Source organism: Pseudorasbora parva, chromosome 2 (genome assembly GCF_024679245.1).
Source record: "Pseudorasbora parva isolate DD20220531a chromosome 2, ASM2467924v1, whole genome shotgun sequence".
Taxonomy (NCBI): domain Eukaryota; kingdom Metazoa; phylum Chordata; class Actinopteri; order Cypriniformes; family Gobionidae; genus Pseudorasbora; species Pseudorasbora parva.
In genome coordinates this window covers 31,374,376-31,398,260 of record NC_090173.1, presented here as the reverse complement: position 1 = coordinate 31,398,260, position 23,885 = coordinate 31,374,376, and the positions used below count along the sequence as shown (strand labels likewise).

General features: G+C 38.4%; 1 protein-coding gene across 1 annotated transcript; it reads left to right on the top strand.

Moving 5' to 3' along the window:
- Positions 1-1,478: 1,478 nt before the first annotated feature.
- ppp1caa (protein phosphatase 1, catalytic subunit, alpha isozyme a) lies at positions 1,479-22,792 on the top strand. The gene is made up of 7 exons (XM_067415604.1): positions 1,479-1,954; positions 17,009-17,140; positions 17,255-17,485; positions 17,606-17,710; positions 18,608-18,831; positions 18,939-19,073; positions 21,907-22,792. The coding sequence occupies exons 1-7, from the start codon at positions 1,900-1,902 to the stop codon at positions 22,018-22,020; spliced, it is 996 nt and encodes a 331-aa protein (XP_067271705.1). The 5' UTR covers positions 1,479-1,899; the 3' UTR covers positions 22,021-22,792.
- The last annotated feature ends 1,093 nt before the right edge of the window (positions 22,793-23,885 follow it).

Genomic DNA, 23,885 nt, shown 5'->3' with positions numbered 1-23,885 from the left:
ATAATAGTCGTTTCAACCCACGGACATAGAAAACAACCCGCAGGAAAAAAGATTTGGCACTGTGTTGCCAAATCCGCCGGATTTGGCAACACAGTGCAGTTGAGCTCTGTTGACTTTTGACGATGCGTCGCTTCGTTGCTCTAATTGGTTGTAGGTCTATCCAATTGAGGTATTTCCTGGTTCGGTTGAAACACACCCCATAATCACAGCCCAATGGAGCAGTTTCAGACTCATATTCTGACTAGAATTGAGTATGACCACGTCAGGCTAGTGCTGCACCATTTCTGTCGTATCCAATAATAGAAGGCACAGCATTGTGTTTTAATATCAATATGTCTGCAAATCCAGTGGCAACCTGTGCCTTGTTTACAAATGATTATCTTGCTATCTTGCTTATTATGTTTATTGCTCATTTAGCTCCACGAGTCGGTGGACGGGGCTTCAGAAGCAGGCTTTACACATTTATCTGTAGAGGCAGTGTTTCCCCCTTCAATTATGTCATTGATTTGAGAGCTCTCGTTTTCTGGACCTGGTTTTTATATCTGAAGTTTTCTGCTCTGAAACGTACATATTCTTATATCATGACCTTTTATATATCAATGGTTAAAGTGAAAGTTGATTTCTCAATTCATCATCACCCCTTTAAAATGTTCAGTGGCAATCCTGATATTACTAAGAAAGACATTATTATTACATAAATGTTTTTCTTAAATACACATTGGCCTGTAGAGCAGTTTTGATAAATGCACTTTTATGGACTTCAAAACAGAAACAGTCATTTGACCTTTTTCTTCCCCCATATTAATAGTCATTTGAAGCAGGAAATCATGACTGGACCATTTCACCCTGGTGTGCTAAAAAATTGTAAATATGAATGGGAATACGCTGCTCCGCAAACGAGATAGGGGAGGCGTTAGGAAGATGATTTGATTTATTGATTTATTTACAAAATAACAATTTAAAATGTATAAAATCAACTACATTATTTACGTTTGAGTTCAAAATATGAATAATAAAATATATATATATAAACAGCGGAACTTACAAATGAAAACTTTCTCAATAAAAGGAGGTGCGGTGTTCCGTAACGCCTAGTAGAGGGCGCTGGTGTGTTAGGAAATGATCATGTGAAAGATGAACAACCTGTCATTAAACAGTTAATGTTATTTACAACGTGAGCGCTTCGATATAATAATGTGGCCATGAGTTATTATTTACCATAATGCCTAAACCTAAAGTACATTATAACTTCCAGCAATTGCAATGAACGTGAACATTCCCTCATTGCTATCTCTCTCCTTTTTTCAGCTCATTGACGTCATTACTTTACAACTCGGGGCGGGACTCTGGAAATGAGATGTATGAACATTAGCCAGAGCCAGAGCCATTGAGTTCTGACATTAGCCAATCAACGACCACACCTTCAGTTCAAATGTTAGATGTAAGCCAATCATCTCCATGCATTTACAAGCGAAGGCGGGCCCGATCAGCCTCCGTTGATTTCGCTCTCCATCTACACGGTCTTTTTTTAAAGTTCCGTAGACGATGAGAGAAAGGGGGCTGTGAGGATACGGAAAATAGGAACAGTTTGCATATTTTAGATGCTCACGGGACATAAAAATAATCAAAAGAAGAGGTGAAGGGGTATATCTGGTCGCTTTTGTACCACATTTACCTTTTTCTGGTGTTTAAATACGGGTAGGCAATAGCTAGCGCTAGCAAGCTAACGGCGTTAGCAGCTAGCGATTAACCAAACGACAAAGGAAATATAGCCAGTAAATTCACATTTCCATAACGATATCTTTTTTACGCTTTGCTTATTTTGATTGGGGCCTTATTTTTTGACCAAGCACCAAGATAACAGACCTGTTTGAATAAACCCTGCAAAAATCCACTAAAATGGCGGAGCCGGACAAATTAAACATTGACTCCATAATACAACGTCTCCTGGAAGGTGAGAAGAACTTCAAATATATTTTAATCATGAACTACTTTACGGAAATGAAGTGTGTAAAGTCAACAAACACTTGTAATTGTGGTCGTATTGCATATATGGCGTATTATCGAATACTTGTAATCATATTTTGTGCTCTGAAAAAAGCCGGGGGAAGTGGAGCGAATTAGCAGTTCCCAGCCAACCTGTCTACATTAATTTACTAAAACTCTGCCTGCGATTTTATATTCAAAATAGCATATCTGCCATAATAAATAGCATATATAGAAGACAAGTGTATGCTCTTTTTTTTCATGTTCTCACGATTTTGATGTTAAGGGCCAAATGAGTGGGAAATCGGCCAGTATTTCATTCGATGACTACTGGTGTTCCTGTGTTTCAAGTGATTATTTCTGTGTCCAGTTCACATTTGTTGTTTAGTTACCTTTAATTTCATATGGGATTTCAATAGGATTACTTTTAACTAATGAGGCTGTAGTTAGTGGAAGTGCATTACTAAGTGATCTTCACATAGAGGCCTTCACAACATGCATGGCAAAACCTGTTTACTTTTGTTTTTTGCTGAGGATATTCTAACTTTAACCTGTTTTACTATATAAATAGGCAAATTATGTACAAAATGTTTAGTCATATGCAGTTAAACTGATACTTTAGACCTGCCACTGTTGCATCCTTTTGGAAGCCAAATGTTGTTGCGTTTTTTGTTTGTTTTGTTTTTTTGGTAATGTTGTTTTAAAATTTGATGTTTGTTACTAAGTTGAAATATTACATAAAATACTACGTTGTGATTAGGGCTGTGCGATATTGAAAAAAAAACCCCGATATCATCTTAAATAATGCGATACGATATTACTATTAGTGTGTAAAATCTATTTAAATTACATACGTTTAAAAAACTGAGAATATTATTTGTGTTTTACATTCTTTCTGGGAAAAGAAAGCATCGCTACAACTTCTGAAAGTGACCAGCACTGATTTAGCACACATTTATGTCATAAATCTGACGTTATAAATTTAACATCAATGTAAACAAACAAAAAATGTAATCCAAATATTTGAATACCAAAAATTCTTTGCTTCAACCTAAATCTTAAAGGTGTTATGAACTGACTTTTTTATACTGTTGTTTGAGGTCTACTAATGATGTTTGTGTGTTTTTTACATTCAAAAACATCACAACCAATAAGTAATAGGCTATTTTCTACACTGGTTTTGAGGCTCTCTCCAAAACTCTGGGTTTTGATGGGCCTGACATACTGGAGACTTGTAAGTAAACACCCACTGCTAAGATTGGATAAGATTTGCATATTTAATGAGCTTAAGCTCCGCTTGTCAGTTCGTGAGGGAGAGGAGAGATTGAGGGAGAAGCGGCAACCATAATGATTCTCTTGACCACAGGACTCGTAAACGTCTTTATCAAACAAACAAATTTATTTATTTCTCATCGACCCGCAATTGATTGGCTTATTGTCTTTATAATACACATAGCCCGCAAGATCAGATGATATAAGCGCAAACCGTGCTCTGCCCTTCAGATATCAAATCGAGAGAGAGAATAGCAGAACAAGAAAGGAATATAATGAGATTCATCTGCTTTCCGGGCTTTGCGAGCCCTGGCCCATACGTGTCTGAGTCCAGCGTGCTAAAGTCATGTTCTGTTAGACACGTACACATAAGCAAAACAATCTATAACAATGCAATACTATTACACAGGGGTCCCCAATCTCGGTCCCGGAGGGCCACTGTCCTGCAGAGTTGAGCTCTAACCCCAATCAAACACACCTGAAACAGCTAATCAATGCATTTATAGGCATTGATTTGCTTTTTCAGGTGTGTTTGATTGGGGTTAGAGCTAAACTGTGCAGAACAGTGGCCCTCCAGGAATGAGATTGGGGACCACTGCTATTACATATAAAAACGCGTTTTACTCACGTAAGCGTGCTGAGGTATGCTCTGTGAGACATGTACACATAAGCAAAACGGTCTATAACAATTCAATACTATTACATATAAGAACACGTTTTACTCACGTTTTAGTGTGATGCACCATTCCATTTCGGATCCAAATCCAGCATCGACCGGAGATTTGTTTACAAACGATTCCACAGTGAACTGAAGTGAACACCACTGTCTTCTTCGCATCAGCTGGAACTTCATTAGAAATAAAGTTCAACCACTCATTCCTAATATTAGGATCCGAAGGAAGCTTATGCAGCGACTGTGTTCTTCCACAACCAGGAATAGCGCAATATCTTAATCTTCCTCGGCATGTTTATTGTTGTTGATCAGTTAGCACGAGCCCTCCATGAGTCAGTGGGCGAGGCTACTGGATTAGACGCGCTGTAGATTTTGTATAGGCTGCGTTTCGTCTTGCAGTGATGTAAGTATGAAGCACAGGACCGTTTTCTGGGCCTGGTGTCTATAAAAGCTTTTCTTTGACTAACAAGGAAGTTTTCAGCTCTGAAACTTACACGATATTCATATATTACCATGAACTTTTATATATCAAAAGCTCAAGGGAAAGTTGAAGTTCATCACCCCTTTAACATCAAGAACATCCAGGTAAACAAAGACTCCTGAACTAGGGGTGGATGATAACTTATGTTATTTTAATTTATCTTTGTTATTAAAAATAAAAACAGTAGTCTTCATATGATTTAAAGGTGCACTATGCAACTTTCCGTCCACTTGAGGGCGCCTATTCAAAACAAATGTGTAGTTTGATGACGCAAAGTGTGAGCGCAGCATCTTGGGAGATGCGGTCTTCACATCACAGCCGGTGGAAAATAGGACTCGGGCTGAAATCACGTTCATGCATGTGATTATTAACGTTACTGTAGTCTAAAGCAGAGCAGGACCGAGTGTTGTGGTGCTGAGGACAGCTGCTGGAGCGATTGTTAAACAAATACCCGCCTCGCGAATACCTGGAATTTTATTATGACCAGACGGGACACAGTTGCCGGGCGCCTGCACAGATCCGCTCTTCCGGTTATGATTTTGAGGTTATGCAGGTCTGTTTATCATATTAGATACATTTAAGTGTGTTTAAAACAATGTTATGACGTTACTCTGTGCATTCACTTGTTCACACTGTTAAGAGTAAAGCGCTCCTGCCAAATAAAAGCCGAAACCGAGGGTAGCGCAGATATGACGCAATTGACAGGCGACTCCCTCAAATGCAATGCTGAAACGTCCCTGTCCTTAGTTAAAATAGCAATTTTCTCACAATTTACAAATAGTTGGAAACATCTGGGATATTGTAGGTACTCAACTGAACAAAATATATAACACCGGCCTAGTGGTTTTTGGATATTTTACTGCAAAAATACTACATAGTGCACCTTTAAATATACACTGATGCATGGTAAAATGTTATTCAGCCAAGAGCACTGAGTGATTTCCTCTTGTTCTTCTGTTGTTTGACAGACAGTGGGAGGTTTACTGTATTAGCAGGCTGTCACTTTAAGACCTAATGCACTGATCATTGACACACATTCGGTTTCTTTCCATGACTGATATCATTCACTTAAAGCGTAACTGACTGGGTTTACATGAATACTCATCAAGACAGCCATTTTGAACTGTTTATGTTGACAGTTTTGAGTGTGTAACAAGACACAAAACAGAACTTTAAGGATCATACGCTTGTGTGCACATTTTGCTGTGTCCCCGACAGCAGACAGCGCAATACTCCAAGGAGTGTGCCCAGTTGATTCTCTGCTATATGCGTCGACCTAAAGCGTACACTTTTTCACAAAGTCGAAGTAACATTTAAATCATTCAGATATTGCGTGTAATTGTGATATGCATATTGCGATATGTACATTTGCGATATTTAGATATATTGAACAGCCCTAGTTGTGATTAAGGTTTGAATCAAGTAAGGATGCATCCTCACACTGGGAATTTGGAACAGCTTTTGCTCCATGTCTCTTTAGCTGCACCAGAAATGTATTTTGTGCTTAATGCTTACTGATGACTACTGAGGGTAAACACTGCGAATCATAGCACAGATGGGCTTAAACCTAAGCTACCAGTTTATTAAATATCTCTGACTCACAGTATGTGTGTTGCAAAGTGGTAATGCTTCAGGCCTTTTTGTAAACCATGTACCATCTTTCCAGCCATTTCCGTAGCAAAGGAAGTTGTGAGTAAGGTTGAAAGCAAGCCCACGTGTCATTTGAGCCACCAGAACTCCAAAGTGTCCAAAGAGACACTTAAGTTACTGTGAAATTCATCATTCATAAAATTCATGCACATCACCGCTCCTTGCGCATTAATTTATTAAATATTTGTTTTGTTTTATTATGCCTTCCACTTCATTTAACACACTTTACTGTGTTTGAATCCACTGCACAAAATTACATGTATTTTAAGATTCTGTGTGGGCCTGGTCATTTAGACATTGTAATTACTGATGGTGCTGGGTTGTTTGGTCTGCCTTTGAAGGAGGGATTGAACAGTTTCACTTTTATTTTCTTGGCAAGGAATTTTATGTATTTTTGTCCAGTACTTTTTCATATGCAAGAAAGGGGAAACAAACACAGTCAGACAATGAAAACAGATTTCCACATACATGGTACCTTTGGCTTTGGGTCCTGTTGGCAGTACGGCTGTGTAAACCTTTTTTTTCATTCTGCAAATCGCAGTAAATAAATAAAATAAACAAGCCTGATAATAGTTGTATATAAATCTCTTATGTAATCCTGCTGTCCTTTTTCCCCTCGTAGCTTGATGTCTTCATCCAAATTTCTGATTCTCCTGAGGGTGATATGTTTGATGTCTGCTTTTCAGATTTACACAGATCTCGCTATTATATAGATATGGCATATTTTATATATATTTATTTATTGTGCCTTTATTGATCATATCTACTCTATTGTACAAAATGTAGGGGATAATTAGTGAGTGTAGAGTTGTTTTCCTGTTCCCTTGGCCCGAGTTGTTGCTGACAGTGATTTTTGAGGGTAGGGAAAAACGCATTACTCTGACATGCAGATTTGGTCACGCTGTATGCAGGTAGGTTGCGCTCAACAAGGCACGTTATAGTGAACGTTAGGGGTTTAACGCTACATAGTCATGGTTCTGTAGGGCAGGGGAGAGAACTAAATATAAAAGTTTTTTTTATTTTTTATTTATTAAACAGTGGTTTACTGATTTGAAATAGTCGAAATTTCTGTGCTTAAAGGGATACTTCACCGCTTTTTCATAATAAACTGTTATTCCCTTAACTAAAACGAGTTGAAATATACCTCTCTCGTCTGAGTGCGTGCTCTTAATCGCTCTGACTATCTGATAGCATTTAGCTTAGCCCACTAAGCCCAGTTCATTCACTATGGTACCAAACAGAGATCAAGTTAGAAGCGACCAAACGCCTCCACGTTTCCCCTATTTAAATACAGTTACACGAATAGTTGAACGACCTAGTATGGTGACACAAAATAAAACGTGCTGTTTTTTTTTAAGCGGATTAAAAAGGAGAACTATAATGTATGGCGGAATAGCACTTCTGAGAGTACTTTGACTCGGCACAGTAAAAAGTCACGGCTGTAAAATCCTCACATTTTCCCTCTCTGTCTCTCATTTCTGTCAATAGGGGGGAGGGGGAGATGTGAGGGATGTTTTTAGTTAAGGGTTCTCTTTTAGTTAAGGGAATAACACAGTTTAATATGAAAAAGCGGTGAAGTATCCCTTTAAATTAATTGCAACTAAAAGTTGTTAACTATTTAGGGAGCCCTTACTTGCACATTACTATAATATTAAAGGTTAACAAACTATTAGCCTAAATTCAGTTGCTATTTATTTTTAGGTATAATAATCAACACTCAAATAACAGCAAACATGTCAACTTCACATAAGTGAATATTCGCATAGTTTTTGCATTAACTTCTAAATCGAATTATACAATTGTTTTTACTCCATTACATTGTTAAAATCTAATCGTTTATACCCAGTCGCTGACCTTTTCATGACATTTTTATTTACAGTGAGGAAAATAAGTATTTGAACACTGCTATTTTGCAAGTTCTCCCACTTAGAAATCATGGAGGGGTCTGAAATTGTCATCGTAGGTGCATGTCCACTGTGAGAGACATAATCTAAAAATAAATAAAAAATAAATCACAATGTTTAATTTTTTTTAAATTATTTATTTGTATGATGCAGCTGCAAATAAGTATTTGAATTATATGATATGGTCATTGGCAAACTGAAGACGGGCTTGGACATGAGCTGGTTTAAGCAGGGTGCCATGCATGATTTCAAACCATGACATTTTCGTGTATTACCAACAGTAACCTGGAAACGGTGGTCCCAGCACTTTTCAGGTCATTGACCAGCTCCTCCCGTAGTTCTGGGCTGATTTCTCACCTTTCTTAGGATCATTGAGACCCCACGAGGTGAGATCTTATATGGAGCCCCAGTCCGAGGGAGATTGACAGTCATGTTTAGCTTCTTCCATTTTCTAATGATTGCTCCAACAGTGGACCTTTTTTCACCAAGCTGCTTGGCAATTTCCCTGTAGCCATTTCCAGGCTTGTGGAGGTGTACAATTTTATCTCTAGTGTCTTTGGACAGCTCTTTGGTCTTGGCCATGTTAGTAGTTGGATTCTTACAGATTGTATGGGGTGGACAGGTGTCTTTATGCAGCTAATGACCTCAAACAGGTGCATCTAATTTAGGATAATGAATGGAGTGGAGGTGGATATTTTAAAGACAGACTAACAGGTATTTGATGGTCAAGATTTACAGGTGTTTAAATACCTATTTGCAGCTGTATCATACAAATAAATAGTTAAAAAATCATATTGTGATTTCTGGTTTATTTATTTTTTAGATTGTCTCTCACAGTGGACATGCACCTACGATGACAATTTCAGACCCCTCCATGATTTCTAAGTGGGAGAACTTGCAAAATAGCAGTGTTCAAATACTTATTTTCCTCACTGTAACATAAATCAATTTAAGACATCACTAACAGGTTAAGTAGAATATAATGAATATATAGGCTAATATAGTGCATATATTTAGTAAAAGAGTCAATTTCTCTGCTGAACTAACTAGCTGTGTGGATATGGACTGACTTGCTTGAGGTTACACGACATTGTTTTCAAGCTGTTTTATTGCCGTTTTTTAACTGTTGAAACACAAAGCGATTATATGGCATATGATGTGTTTAAGTAAGGTATCCTCAACATGAATGAATTTAAGAAGAAGAGTAAACAGTAATAAAAACAAATAAACAGACTACAAGCAATAGCACAAATAAATACAATAGAATAAAAGTTACAAATGAAATAGACTGTTTTATTTTTTCAGGTAGGTCTAACATTCAGGTAAGAAACTGAATAAAAAAATGCACTAATTAATTTTAAAACAACATTTGGATAATGTTCTTTGTAAAAAATTATAGCCTACAGATGAAACCATTAGTTACACAAGTTGATCAGTCAAGAGCAGTGTGATCGTTTGTCTATTTTTTTTGAGTGTATTTGACCAATAATAAGCTGGAAAAAGAAGCAAATGTTTGCACTTGTATGTCAGAGGCGGCTTTATTACGGTGTGTGTGTGCTTCAGATGTCAGTGCGAAATCTGCGGGGATTAGTAGAATTATGTGGAGTCCCGTGCGAAATTCAGACCGATCACACTAACACGCTGTCATGAGGAAAAATCCAGCAGAACGCGTGTTTGCCGTGTTCAGAGGTTAGCCGGGCTGAATGAGAATATGGTTGGAGAGGAGAGAAGAGTGCAGCTGGTATAGATACTGTAGAAACTAAGAATCGTATCGCTTAATATATTCTAGATATGGATGTAAAATATATATTATATCCAAAATATCGATATTTTTGACAACACTAACCAGAAGTCCTTTACCGAAGCGGTTCAGTACAAATATGTGTGCTGTTAAACCCCTAAGTGAACGTATCAGACTCTGAGTGTCCTAAATACCAAAGTTTTCTTTTGTACTTAGGTTACTGTGCCTTTAGGTTGGAAATAATTACAAGAAGTTACATAACTTAATCCTAGATTTTAATGAACACAGCGGTGCAACTTTTGACAGGCAGTACCCTTTTTTTAAAATCCGGATCCCAAGACTTGTTTGGTGGAATGTTCAGAGATTCCAGCTTTTAAGTCCAGATCCTTTCGGTTCATGCTGTTCTGTACTGCAACGTTGTTGTGCCCGAAGCCTCATGACCAGCCAACAGAAAATCAATTGTACTGATTGCAGGTGACATGACGGAAACCTTTGCACAAACTGATGCTCCTGGTGGTTTTATGCTGGGTGCTGTGTTTTTCCAGCATCTGCTAACATTTATCAATCTGTTGAGGTGTCGCACAAGTTGTTTTCTTCTTGGATTGTCCCTCACATTGCCTTCATTGGATTACGTGTAGAGGGTATCACCTCTGAGAACCTGAAGCTTTTGAGGGAAAACACATGGATGTCCGTGTGATGACTATCTGCATGCCAAACCAATTAAGCACTAGACTGTTGGCATGACTACTTCCCTGTTGCATGAGACAGCTAGATGCAAACGTGTAGTTACATTTGATTGCCTTTGTTGTTCTCTGCACTATCTGTGATAAAGAACTGAACACTTTGCAACGGTTCAAGTGGTTTATTTATCAACCAAGTACACCCCCATTTTGGTGGGCAGTTGTACTGCTCTCTACACTACTGTTTATTTATAATTATTTATGGAGTTTCATACACCTAACTTGGAACACCTACTGGTTATCGTTTAAGTGGTTTATTTGTTTGTTTGTCATATGGGTCCACCCCCAACCTTGTGTTGGTTCTAAGCTCTGTGCTGCTTATTGGCCCCGTGACTAACTTTAGAGCAAGTGCTGTTAAGGCATTAGCCGGGCTTAATCTGGGTTTAAAGTGACGAGCGGCAGGATCCTATTTATACCCACTTTTCACTGGCTGAGCTGACATGCTTCCGGTCACCATCCAAGCCCTCAGATCACTTGTGCTGAAACCTTAAAGGCCTCCTTTTTAGATACCCCACCTAACTGTTATACCACATCGTTGGTGCATGTTTGGTAGGACTGTCCCCCAATAGTCGACTAAATGTTGGTAGACGAAAGAGGCGTAAGTTCAAAGTAGATTTGGCGGTTTTGCTTGCGTGCACAAACGCACAGCTTCACAGCCTTGCAAAGTATACTATGTTCTGACTCGTATGTGTGCACGTGTTCAACGCAAGTGCAGTTTTGAGAAATCTCTCACCACGAGTTACAACCAATGAAAATACTGCAAAAAACACAAGTTAGTGAACTTTGGGCTTTAGTCGACCAAAATTTTATTCTTTGGTTGGGTGCAGAAAAAAAACTCCACAGGAAGTGGTGTAGTCACGTACGTCAGTTCGTGAGGGTCCATGTGGTAATTACGAACATTCTCCTGTCATCCATTGACCTCAAATATTGCTTATTTGAAACATGCTTTGATTTTAAACAGGCACTTTAACTAGATAAACGTGCGCCATTATTAGACATATCTCCATGTGTTTGTGTGCAGACAAGAGTGGAGGCTTAAGTATTATGACACTTACTGCATGACATGGAAGTGTCGACGTGTATAAAAGCCACTTAAATGCATTAATTGAACTAAGGCATGTCCTGGCTTAATCTAAGTCCTGTCTGTGAAACCAGGCCCTAGACGACCAGAAAAAAATGTTGGTGCGCAAACTGCGGATCATCTAACTTGTTTACTTAAGTCATCTGTTAAAATGAATCCAACATATTGAACAGCATTTATCAGTAACAAAAAAAGTGAAGTGCTTGTTCCATAATATGAAAGTCAAATGCGGGGAATTGTCTTTCCTTTGTTGTGCAGGGGGGAAAGTGAAATGTAGCTTCCCAGGTAACTTTGATGCAAACACACAATGTTCGTGACAGAGCAGTAGCAACCATACAATATGCACAAACAATAAAACTAAGGGAAGATCAATATAGATCTTGTGCAAATAAGCTGCAGACAAGGGTAAACACACTGGTTAGTTCTGTAGAATGAGCAGAAGCGGCAGTGCCATGATTGTTTCTGCGCCAAGTCTATTTTTGCCGCACTGCTCACGCTGAATTAAAGCCACAGTGTATTATTTAAAAAAACAAACAAATTTCACCATGAAATCATGTAGTGGGGTGTTCTGTGTGTTTCACAATCACCATATGACATCCAGTGCTATGAAAGAAATAATAAAATGCACAAAAACACATCACTGCTAGAAGTTTTTGGCCGAACTTCAAAGGCCTTTTTAAATGATTAAAGGGTTAGTCCACCCAAAAATGAAATTTGTCATTAACTCCTAATCCTAATGTCATCAATTTAATTTTTGGGTGAACTAACCCTTTAAAACTAGATGCATGTCTTAACTTTAAGGTTACTTTTATTGTGTACACTACCTATATACAGCGTGTTATATGCATGTGTTTAGAACAGAGGGGAACACGGTCACATTTGCAGCAGATATATGCTAATAATATTTTATAAATAACAATACGAGACAGACAGGGGTCGGAGGAGAACACTGGAAAAGGTGACAGAATGGACAATTTTTGTCTGTATTTGATATATGCCATGGGTCAGCTATGTGCGACAAATTCTGGCAGTGTGAATGCACACCGGTCGCTGCTCCCACTTTCCATACACACTGCTTCTGCTCTACCAATATACATATATCTATGGTTCTGAGTGGGTCGCGGAGTGCATGAGAGAACGCATATTTGTGTTATTTTTTCTGAGCTTGTTTCGAAATAAAAAGTCTCACCGTAGCAAACCGAATATTCAGGTCGTGTCAGCCGTTATACTGTGCTCATAGCACACGCTTCAACTGCATGCACAAATGCGGCTGTTCGTAACTTCATAAAGTGCAGGAGAAACTATGAGCAACGTAATCAAGAAATAAAAGTAGCTATAAATCACGTAACTGGTATGCCGTTTTGTGAGCTGGGAAGGATTTGCATGCAGGTATGATGTGGGTGGCAGTGGTTCATGTAGGTTGTCTGCAAACCAGAATGTTGGTGGCTCCATCCCCGGTTCCACCTGACCAAGTGTCGAGGTGTCCATGAGCAAGAAACCTAACCCCAGCTGCTCTCGACGAGCTGGATGGCGCCTTACATGGCTGACATTGCTGTCAGTGTATAAATGGGTGAATGTGAGGCAAAATGTAAAGCTTTGGATGGCCATAGGTCTGTTGAAAGCGCTATATAAATGCAGTCCATTTACTAGTCAGGGGCTGTTTTCATCTTTCAGGTCATTTCAGTTCAGTTGGTATTGTGTATTCCATGGTAACTTTTGTTTTCCATAATTCCAAAATTCCATTTTATTTGTGTATATATTTTAATTGGTGTGGTGGCTGCTTTTTGTTACAAAAACTGCTATTTTATAGCTTTAACTTTTATGCCTATTTATTCATCCAAGTGGGACATTACTTGTGTGTGTTCATTAATATTTGTTTAATAAATTAGCTTGTTTTTATTTTTTTAAACTACTCTACAGTGGAGGCATTTATTTCATTTTAGTTTACTTATGTTTGCTAACTGCTCTAAAGAAAACATATCAAGTCAATAAGTTAAATTATTGTTTCTGTGAAGTTAAAAGTGAGTGTATTATCTAGTGTTCTTATTGCTGCTGCCCTGTCATGAACCCTGTGTGTTGTTTGAAAAGTTATCTTTTGTCTCTTTTGCTTGAATGTTTAAATTGGTGAGGTTTAACTTTAGCAAATCATAAACTTTCATGGTGATGCAGCACTGGTATGATCGGGACAGTGAAAGTTCTGTCAGCGAGCCCTGCATTTGCTTTTTCTCAATGAGAGTGCATATGTAAAGCAACGATTCGTAAAACTCAGCAGGCAATTAAATTATATATGCACTAAACTTATTTTAACTTATCTAGCTCAATTAAATGTGACTAATCATACAATTAACATACTAACTGTTGGCTAATTCTAATTATTTGCCTCTAATGAAATTTGGTCGCATATGCAAGTAATTTAATCGTATTTCAGTTGACATGCAGATTTTTCACTGTAAATGATTGTGCTGTTGGTGTCTTTTAAACAGCTGCACGAATATGTATTCAGTGTGGGTGAACATTCAGTCAGCCAGTTGTTTCTCTCTGTGCACTGTCACGTTGAATGAGACATCTTCTGTACTGCTGCTTTAAATTGATACAGATGAGTGGATGCAAAAGGCAATTTTGTTATGCACCGTAAAATTGTATTGGCGTTAACATTCTTCAGTTTCTATGAAGTTGAACAGTGATGTCGTCTTTTTTTTTTTTTTTTTCTTCATTGCTGACTATTTGTGTCCTTGGTTAATTTGCGTAAAGCTGCATGCTTTAAACATTTATTTAGAGGTGTAGGCTGGTTGGATCGAATTTGTGACTGCACAAATAAGCCATCTTCTAAATCCTTGCGTAACTGCCCGATTATGTGAGTCACCAGTATGCGCTCCGTGTACGCTACAATATTTCTTGCCTGAAGCAAGCCGTGTGCAATGTATATTTAAAACCCAGCAACTGCTTGACTACAACTGCAGGGCTGCCTCTGGGTCTTTTACCTTCCTGTTCTAAACATCCCATGCGCAGATACATCACCTCAGATGTATGGCTATTGTGACCTAGGAGATGTCATCATCAGCTCTGTCCAAAGAGGCAATATTTCTCCTTTCCAGATGCATCATATGTGCTTGCTTTCATCTCCTGCTGCCAGCTAGACTCTCTGAACAGTGTGTCATGTACCCAGTCTAAAAGGGCATGTTTGAATAATACCACAGGTCTGCGTTGTGTGAGATGACAGTCTGTTTAGACCCTGCAAGCCTTCTCTTTTACAGCACACCAGCAAATCTCTTTGGGGCTCCTTTTTGAGGTGGGGGTGGAGGAGCTGCAAGGATGAGTACAGGATCTGTTAATTGGTTACCGAACTCTGTACTTTCGAGGTCACCGACCGAATTATGTCGGTACTACAGAGTACCGATTTACATTAATTCAATCGATATCAGATTTCGGTACCTGATAACGCATCTATTGATAGACTAGTGTCTGACTATTAAACTGCAAAAAGGCAGTTTAAATACGATAATACTTGTGTGAATTAATGGGGCTGACCCGCAGTTTATTTACCACACACCCACATAATTGCACGTGACAGTCGTGTTTCCATCTCATACGAGGACATGAACGCAGGCGCTTTGAAGGTAGAATTATAGTTCTGCGTCAGAACTGTGGCACAGCCTGCACACTGTGGGCTACATGCAGATTTTCATTTATACTTCTGTGTCTTTGTCAGTGGCGACATGCACTTATACATGCAGAGGGAGCATGTGTACCCCTGAGGGTGGGGTTCTGGCAGACCAATCACAGTGTTTAGTTTGTTCTGAGTAGAATTGATGCGGCGTTACATTTTTGGAGAGGTGCACGTCAGGATGCGTCGTAGGCTATGCATGAAACACAAAGCCTATGACGTTTGCACATGACTGAACCGGTGAAGGAGACGCGCTGCTGAAGTGCCGCTCAGTGACAGCAGAGGGCGCTGATGGAACGGAAGAATGCAACGGTTACCCCGGAAACCCCACAAACAAAACAAACAGCGCTAGTGAAGGAGTTTTTAAAACAGCCATTCGTTTTTTGTAATCTCAATGTTCATCACAGCACTTAATACTTAAAGACTTAATAGCCTATTTATTTTCAAACTTAAACATTTTTATGTTTTAATCTGGACTACAAGATGCCCAAATGATTAGAACTGTTCTAATTATTTGTTATTGTTCAGTAAAACTTTGAGACATACGACTTCATTATTACCAAACTGGCAATGAAAAATACTTATAAAGAATTAATTATTCCAAGTAATGTTAATTTCTTGGTTACTGTTTAATAACATTAAAATCAAAATCAAAATAACATTTTTAATGGACCCAAGATAAAACTAACAATGATCAGTATTTTCTTAACTAACATTACCAAAAACATTATACTTTCTATAACAAATGTAGCTATTGCTCAATCTTAGTGAATGCATTAAATAATGAGACCTTATATTAATTTGTTACCTGTAGTTCTTTATAGCCTAATTCTTTTGCACTTTAATCTGTTTGAAAATTGTACTTTTATAGCTCTGAAAAAAATCAAGAGACCACTTAACATTGATTTCTCATAATTTTTTTTCCAGAGCTGTATATATTTTTGGTGCACTATTGTATTTAAACATTCAGTTATACTAAAATAGTTCTTAAAGCTGTTATGCTATGGCAACACTTTTTTATGCAACTTATTTCAATATCGTGATAATATCGTATACCGTGATAAAACGTCAGCAATTAATCGCAACATGAAAAATTGATATCGGCACATGCCTATGTGTAACATATATTTTCTTCCATTTTTTTTTATTTTACCAGAATATAATTTATTTTGCACAGCTTTGTTTGACGAAAAGGTCTTCATTTGATTGCCAGAAAATACACAACATAAAACATTTTTGGAAATCTTTTCATAGAGATTGAGTTAAAACAAAAAAATATGGTTGTTTTTATTTGTTCAGTTAAGTAGCTAGTAGCCTACTATTTCAGTGAACAAACATCACAGACAATGGCAGACCAAGACAGCACTGGCATAATGTCAACAACACTTCTATAAATTACTTGCATTTTCTTTTACAGTTATTGATGTATCCCTAAGGTACAGAAAAAAGGTACTGTTGGGGACTGGTACCAAATTTCCAGTACCGGTTAATTTGAACGTCATGAATATTTGAATTTATCTGAAGATAAATTGCACATTATTTTCAACTCCCAGCAGCTGTGCCTGAGAAGTATTATCTTTACATATGGCTTTTAACAACCACAATACATGGTACAGTTGTGCGTTTGACACACACTAAGGAATTTAGCAAACCTGCTAAATTCTGTAAATGCCTTTTTAATCCTCTAGTTCTTCCTAGTTTTTTTTAGCACTTATTTTCTGATAACGGTCTAATCTGGCAGACTTGCTTTGTTTGTTTTTGCTTATTTTCCTACAATTCTCATTACAATTGTCTCTTGTGTTTTCTCTCTCTCCAGTTAAAGGCTCAAGGCCAGGCAAGAACGTACAGCTGACAGAGAGTGAGATCCGTGGCCTCTGTCTCAAATCTCGAGAAATTTTCCTCAGCCAGCCAATCCTGCTGGAGCTGGAAGCGCCGCTCAAAATCTGTGGTATGTTTGTCATACAGGATTCCCACGATCATGGAAAACCTTAAAAATAGGAATTCAGATCTCAATTAGTGGAAATTATGATACTGAACATACATTTTTCTGTTGCATGTGCAGGTGATGTTCATGGTCAGTACTATGACCTCCTTCGTCTCTTTGAGTATGGGGGCTTTCCTCCTGAGAGCAACTACTTGTTCCTGGGGGACTATGTGGATAGGGGGAAACAATCTCTAGAGACCATCTGCCTCTTGTTGGCCTACAAAGTCAAATATCCTGAAAACTTCTTCCTTCTGCGTGGCAACCACGAGTGCGCCTCTATCAACCGTATATATGGCTTCTATGATGAGTGTAGGTATCAGTAAAAAAAAATGAATTTTATGTCTGACAACTACATTAACTCTTGACACCTTTCCAAATTGACATTTCATGGTTGTGAATGCTCATAAGCCATTTGTTCTGTCCTCTAAGGCAAGCGACGGTATAACATTAAGTTGTGGAAGACCTTCACAGACTGTTTCAATTGTTTACCTGTGGCTGCCATTGTAGACGAGAAGATCTTCTGTTGCCATGGAGGTGAGTGCAGGCAGAGGTATTCTGTCCCCATGACAACTTTAATGTTCATAACTTCTGTATGACGGCTATATTTTTAACTTCTCCAGTGAAATTGCAGTTTATAGGCAAATCACTGGGAGACCATAAAGTTTGGTTTATTTCATTAGTATGAAAACTCAGGGACACACCAGGGCACTGACTAGAGTCCTCATAAAAAGACAACAGTTTAGTGTACATTTCATTTGGACTGCTGTGTTGTTTGCAAATGACGTAGGAGGAATCTGTCCTAAAATGAACTGTTATTTATTGATTTTTTTTTTTTCTCCAGTGACATTCATTATATACTTAAAAATAATTGCTGTGCTTGGCGATGAAATGTAAGAAAAATATTAACTCTTGTAAACCAAGATCCAGATGGAGTGCTCATGATGTTTTGATGTTTTCTCACTGAATCCTGAATTGTGGTTATTAAATTTACATTCAATTTGCTTAAGTTGCAAACCTTTACTTTCATTTATGTCTTGTATTGAAGGAAAGAAATATTAATAATTTTAGTAATTTTTTTCCAATTTCTTTACAGTTGTGTTTTACTTTTTGTTATAAAACATTTTAAAACTTAATGGCCTGGTTTCAGAGACAGGGTTTAGATTAAGCCAGGATTAGGCCTTTGTTCAATTAGGACATTTAGGTGGCTTTTACAAACATGCCAAAAAAAAAAAACCTGTCTCTATTTATTTATTTATTTATTTATATATAAATATAAATAATATAAAATTACATTCATTATTACATATTATCGTCTGTTTATAAATGTTTTAATTTCTTGTGCTGTTTTGCAGCTCACAATGTCTGGATGCAAAAAAAGTAAATGTTGCTCCCTAAAAAGCACTGTGAAACACAATTTGTTTTCTGCTCCAGGCCTCTCTCCAGACCTGCAGTCTATGGAGCAGGTGCGGCGCGTCATGCGGCCCACGGATGTGCCTGACCAGGGGCTGCTGTGTGACCTGCTTTGGGCTGACCCAGACAAAGACGTGCTGGGTTGGGGAGAGAATGACCGTGGTGTGTCCTTCACCTTCGGTGCAGATGTGGTGGCCAAATTCCTTCACAAACACGACATGGACCTAATATGCAGGGCACACCAGGTTAGAACAGTATATCCTCTGCTGTGGTATAATTTTTTTAACAAAGCATTGCAACATTATTAGACTCTAAACTAATGTCAAAATGTGACATTTGTCATCTTGTGCAGGTGGTGGAAGACGGTTATGAGTTTTTTGCAAAGAGACAGTTAGTCACCCTGTTCTCTGCTCCCAACTACTGTGGCGAGTTTGATAACGCCGGGGCCATGATGAGTGTGGATGAGACACTCATGTGTTCCTTCCAGGTAAAAGATGAGCTGTTATTTTCCTCCCTCTCTTTTACCATGCCTGATTACAAGGCTTCCTGGTTCCTCTTCAAATACATGAAGTATACTTTGATGGTCTGGCCAACTTCCTCTGTAAATTTCCATTAGATCATCATTTGTACATTTGTTCTCTGCATTTACAGTGATTTCTATTGTTTTGTTCCAAAACCTAGTGCACTGCCTACAGATGCCTTTTTAAGGCTTTACGGGCACGCTCTCAGCACAGAGTCACTTAATTATGCTACCATTTAAGATTGCTTATTCTAAATGTGCAGTCACATTAGCAAAATGGCGGGGAAACGAGGCCTGTTTGTCTACTGTCAACATTTTAGTGATTTTTAGAGTCGAGTTAATTATTTATTTATTCATTTTTTTATGGGAATATGGGACTGAAATAAGTTCAATGTTTCGATTTCAGTAAATGAATAAAAATTTATAAAATATATATATTTTTAAATTTGTTTTACTATGAAATAGTTCAAGAAGCTGGCATAATATTCTCACGTCTGGCCGGTCAGTCTCATTTCTTTCCAATTTCAAGCCCCTTTTTTGTTGCCAGTGACACAGGCAATATTAACGGCAGCTTCGCATTCCTGCTGACTTCTCTCCAACAGCGACGTGACATGTCCGTGCTCCCTCACTCATCTCTTTGCTCCAGTTAAATCGTGCTTATATTACACATAATTTTAGTCATTCCCACAGGTTTCACGCTCATCAAAAAAAGTGCACACATCACCGATCAGTATATGTGGGCCGCAAAAGCCGCTTCTCAATCTCAAGCTTGAGTCGCACAAGTACCAAATTGAGCTTGTCACTACGCTTAAACAATCAAATGCATACAATTATGTCAAAATGCTCATCTTGGCGAGTGTTCGGTTAAACACCGTTTTGGAAGACATGTTCACTTCATTTCCCTGCGTAATCTTTTGTAAACAAATCTCTTGTCGATGCTGGATTTGGATCACACTTATGTGAGTAAAACGTAATAGTATTGCATTGTTATAGATTGTTTTGCTTGCGTACGTGTCTAACAGAGCATACATTTAGCACGCTGGACGTGTGTGCGCACTGTTCGTGCTTATATTGTCTGGTCTTGCGGGCTATGTGTAGTATAAAAATATAATAGTCCAATCAATCGTGGGTCAAGATAAATAAATAATTGTGTTTGTTTGATAAAGATGTTTATGAGTCCTGTGATCGAGAGAATCATTCCAGTTGCCGCTTCAGCCTCAATCTCTCCTCTGAACTGACAGCGGAGCCTAAAGACCCTGTAAAGTCAAAATTAAGTATGTGATCTGAGTTAGTCACACCACATAAAAATGTTATTAACCACCCAGCCAAATCTGAATGATAAGTCGCCAAGTAAATAAAATAAGATGAAATTAAAATGAACAGGATTCTCTCCTCTCAAACGCTGGGGGCGTGTCCGCTGGCTGCGACGAAACCACCCCTACTCACGGGAAATATACCTCCGCCTCACCTAAAATGCATACATGTTTGAGCCTCCAGAGCAAGAAACAAACTTAGAGGACATTGACATATTCGATAACCAACATCATCCCCCTCGATCTGCAACAGAATGGTCCGTGCTTTTTTCCTCTCCGTTTTATGCAATTTAGCTAGTTATGTAACTAGCATAAACATTGCCAAATAAAGATAGGCTAGCAATAACATAGAATAAAGTGTATTTTGCCACTTTATAGTTGCAAACTAAAAGATATAATACAGATATTACAGGTATAATATATACAGGTTTACAGATATAATAGTTGAAATCACTTGTCTAAGGAATCATATTGATGTAACTTTGGTGGTGATCCTCAGCTCTCCATCAAAGTGGCTCTTCATAAAATGAATCCACCTCTTCTTGATATGATCGTTTTTTGGATATTCAAATAAGGACACCGATCTGTTTTGTAAGTGACTACATACAGGTAACGCATATCCGCGACGAAGGCATAGCTAGCTAGCAAACTGTAGGTTATAGTAACTAATAGTACTCGCGATTGAGTGGCAAACTGATTCGCATGGGCTTTAGTTATAGAGCCTCAGTGGCTCCAGTGCGTCAACGACAGTTGGGGCGGGGCCAGGATAAGAGGCTCCAGTGTGTCATCGAGCCACCGTTTTAGCCCCGCCTAGAAAATACGGAGCACAGCAATGGTGAACTGTTTAACGGTCTAACTCCACAATTTAGTACTTCACAGTTCACAGTCTTTGCAATGTGTTTTAGCTATACATTTCTAAGATTTATGTGTTTAGATTTTTTTAATAGAATTTCCTTTACAGGGACTTTAATTTTTTTAAATATGCAAATCTTATCCAATCCTAGCAGTGGGTGTTTACTTCCAGGCCTACAATGCAAGAGCCCATCAAAACCCAGCGTTTTGGAGAGAGAATCAAAACCAGCGTAGAAATAAGCCTATTACTTATTAGTTATGATGTTTTTGAATGTAAAAACCACATGAACATCATTAGTTGACCTCAGAAAACAGTATTAAAAAAAAGCCAGTTCATAAAACCTTTAAAAAAAATCTTAATCGGGCAAGAACATTGCAATAGCTGCTTTTCTAGCTAAAATCAATTGTTAGTCAAGTCTCTACCATGGCGGTGCTACCAATGTAGAGCGTTTTGAATTGACCAGTTGTGAGGTTCCATGGCGGTTAGGATGGTCCTATTGTAGGTAGCTCACTAGGTTTTGGAACAGAGCTTATGTGCACCGACACGCTCCCTCTGTGGGAGGACATGTCTATATTTGGAAGTCTGTTAGCTGCCGTTCGCCGTAGCTTACTCTTGTCCTCTGTCTTTTTCTCAGATCCTTAAGCCAGCCGATAAGAAGCTGTACTACGGTGGAGGAGGTGGAATGGGCTCAGGACGTCCAGTCACCCCGCCGCGAAATTCAGCTAAGGGTGGAAAGGCCAAGAAATAACACCCGCTGGATGATCCCTCCACCCCCAGCGTCGTCTCTCCTGAAAATTTCCCTGTTCTCACCCTACTCTTTCTCTACCTCCCTTCTTTCTTTCCATCTCCAAATGGCTATAAAGCAAAACAGTACCCAGGGTTGAAGTCCTCTTTTCCTTCTATTTTTCTCTTTTTTTCTTTTCTTTTTTCTTTATGTATCTACAAATGTGTTTTTATATATGAGACTGCGTGTGAGAGCGTCGGTTACGTTTGTTAGGCTCTTTGTGTTTGTCTTTCCACCCATCCTTCCCCTCCACCGCTCATTGCCCCCATCTCTCCACCTGTCTCTGTCAGGGAGCCTCCGACGAAGTCTCCGTGTAAAACCCAGCCAGGCTCTGGGAAAGATCGAGACGGACAGAGGGGGTCAAAGGGGGTGGGTCAGGAGGTGCGGGTGAAGTCCCCCTCAGTGTTTGTGTCCTGACACCCTCCTGCATTGTTTTAAACACAGAACTTGCACATCCTGCATTAGTTAGCGAGCCAGTCTGAGTGAAATGTGATAAATGTATACACACACGCAGGGAGAATGGATGTGCCGAGAAAGCGTGAGGTAGAGAGAGACTGTCACAGGTGCATAATTTCCATTTAGAAATCCAGTGATTCAAAACAATCAATCATGTTGGAACTTTTTACTTTTTTTGTAGATGGATCACAACAAAAGCTTTGAAATTCTTTGCTTACTATGTGTTTTTTTTAGTGTCTTTTTTGAAAGACAATTATCAATAAAGAGAACTTTATTTAAACATCCTGTACTATATTACTGTGTCCCGTTCTCCCAAGTTACGACTCTTCCTCAGGTGTAAGTTTACTGTTGCAAATCTGTCCTGTTCTCTATTTTCTTTCTTTATTTACTAAAGTGGATTGAATGTAGTCTTTTAGGGTTGACCAAAGTTGACATTTGCTGAGAAGGAGCAAGATTGTGCACCTAATCATTTTCTGTTTGTCTACAACTTGCTTGCTGCTGCTTTCTCTGTCTGCTTCCTCTCAACAGTAAACTTAGTCTCTTCCCCTTTGCCTTCCAATTATGCTTTTCTCCATTTACATTTTAATTACTGCAACAACATAATTATTCTCATCTGTCCTATTGATCTGTCTGTCCTTCTTTTTGTTTCACTTTTTGTTAGTTAGCCTTATCTGGGTTTTAAAGCACTGGGCGTTACACCCAGCTCCTTAAACTTGCTTTGCCAGCTCAACTTGTCAGCTCAACCCTTACCTCTGGAGATCTGTTGTTCTTTTCATTCCTCTCCCTCCATTTCAAACTGTGTGTTCTGAGATGCCAGGATTTAAAGTTTGATCCATTTAAATCTGAGGAGTTGCTACTGTAAGTAGGATTTAGTTTTCCTCAGACTTGTATCACTGGTTCCAGCAGATGGCGTATTTCACAAATCACTAGTTCAATGTGTTCATAGGGGATAGGAATATAGCAATACACTAGTGTCCTCTGCTGGCTCAAAGACACTGACATTTGTTTTTCCCCTGCAGTGGCCTGCTTTATATGTTGAGATAAGTAGTTCTGTAATTTAAAACAGTAGCAACATCTACATTTGTTTAAATCAAGCAGGTCATCTTTGGTTAAGTGTGTAAATGAATATCTTTTAAAATATATAAAAGAAACTATAAACCAGAGCTGCCCAAACTTGAATATATATATATATATATATATATATATATATATATATATATATATATATATATATATATATATATATATATATATATATATAATAATGGCTAACTATGCTTTAGATGCTATTCAGGTCAAGGTCATTGCTGATGTAATATTTTTAGCCAGTATAGGAGACTGGCACTGGAAAATTAGAGTAAAGAGTAATAGAC

Bases quoted from the DNA above. Each gene is read 5' to 3' on its own strand.
- ppp1caa (XM_067415604.1), top strand. From the start codon at position 1,900: ATGGCGGAGCCGGACAAATTAAACATTGACTCCATAATACAACGTCTC. The intron at 17,141-17,254 runs GTATGTTTGTCA...TTGCATGTGCAG, and splicing joins AGCGCCGCTCAAAATCTGTG to GTGATGTTCATGGTCAGTAC. The intron at 19,074-21,906 runs GTAAAAGATGAG...TCTTTTTCTCAG, and splicing joins CACTCATGTGTTCCTTCCAG to ATCCTTAAGCCAGCCGATAA.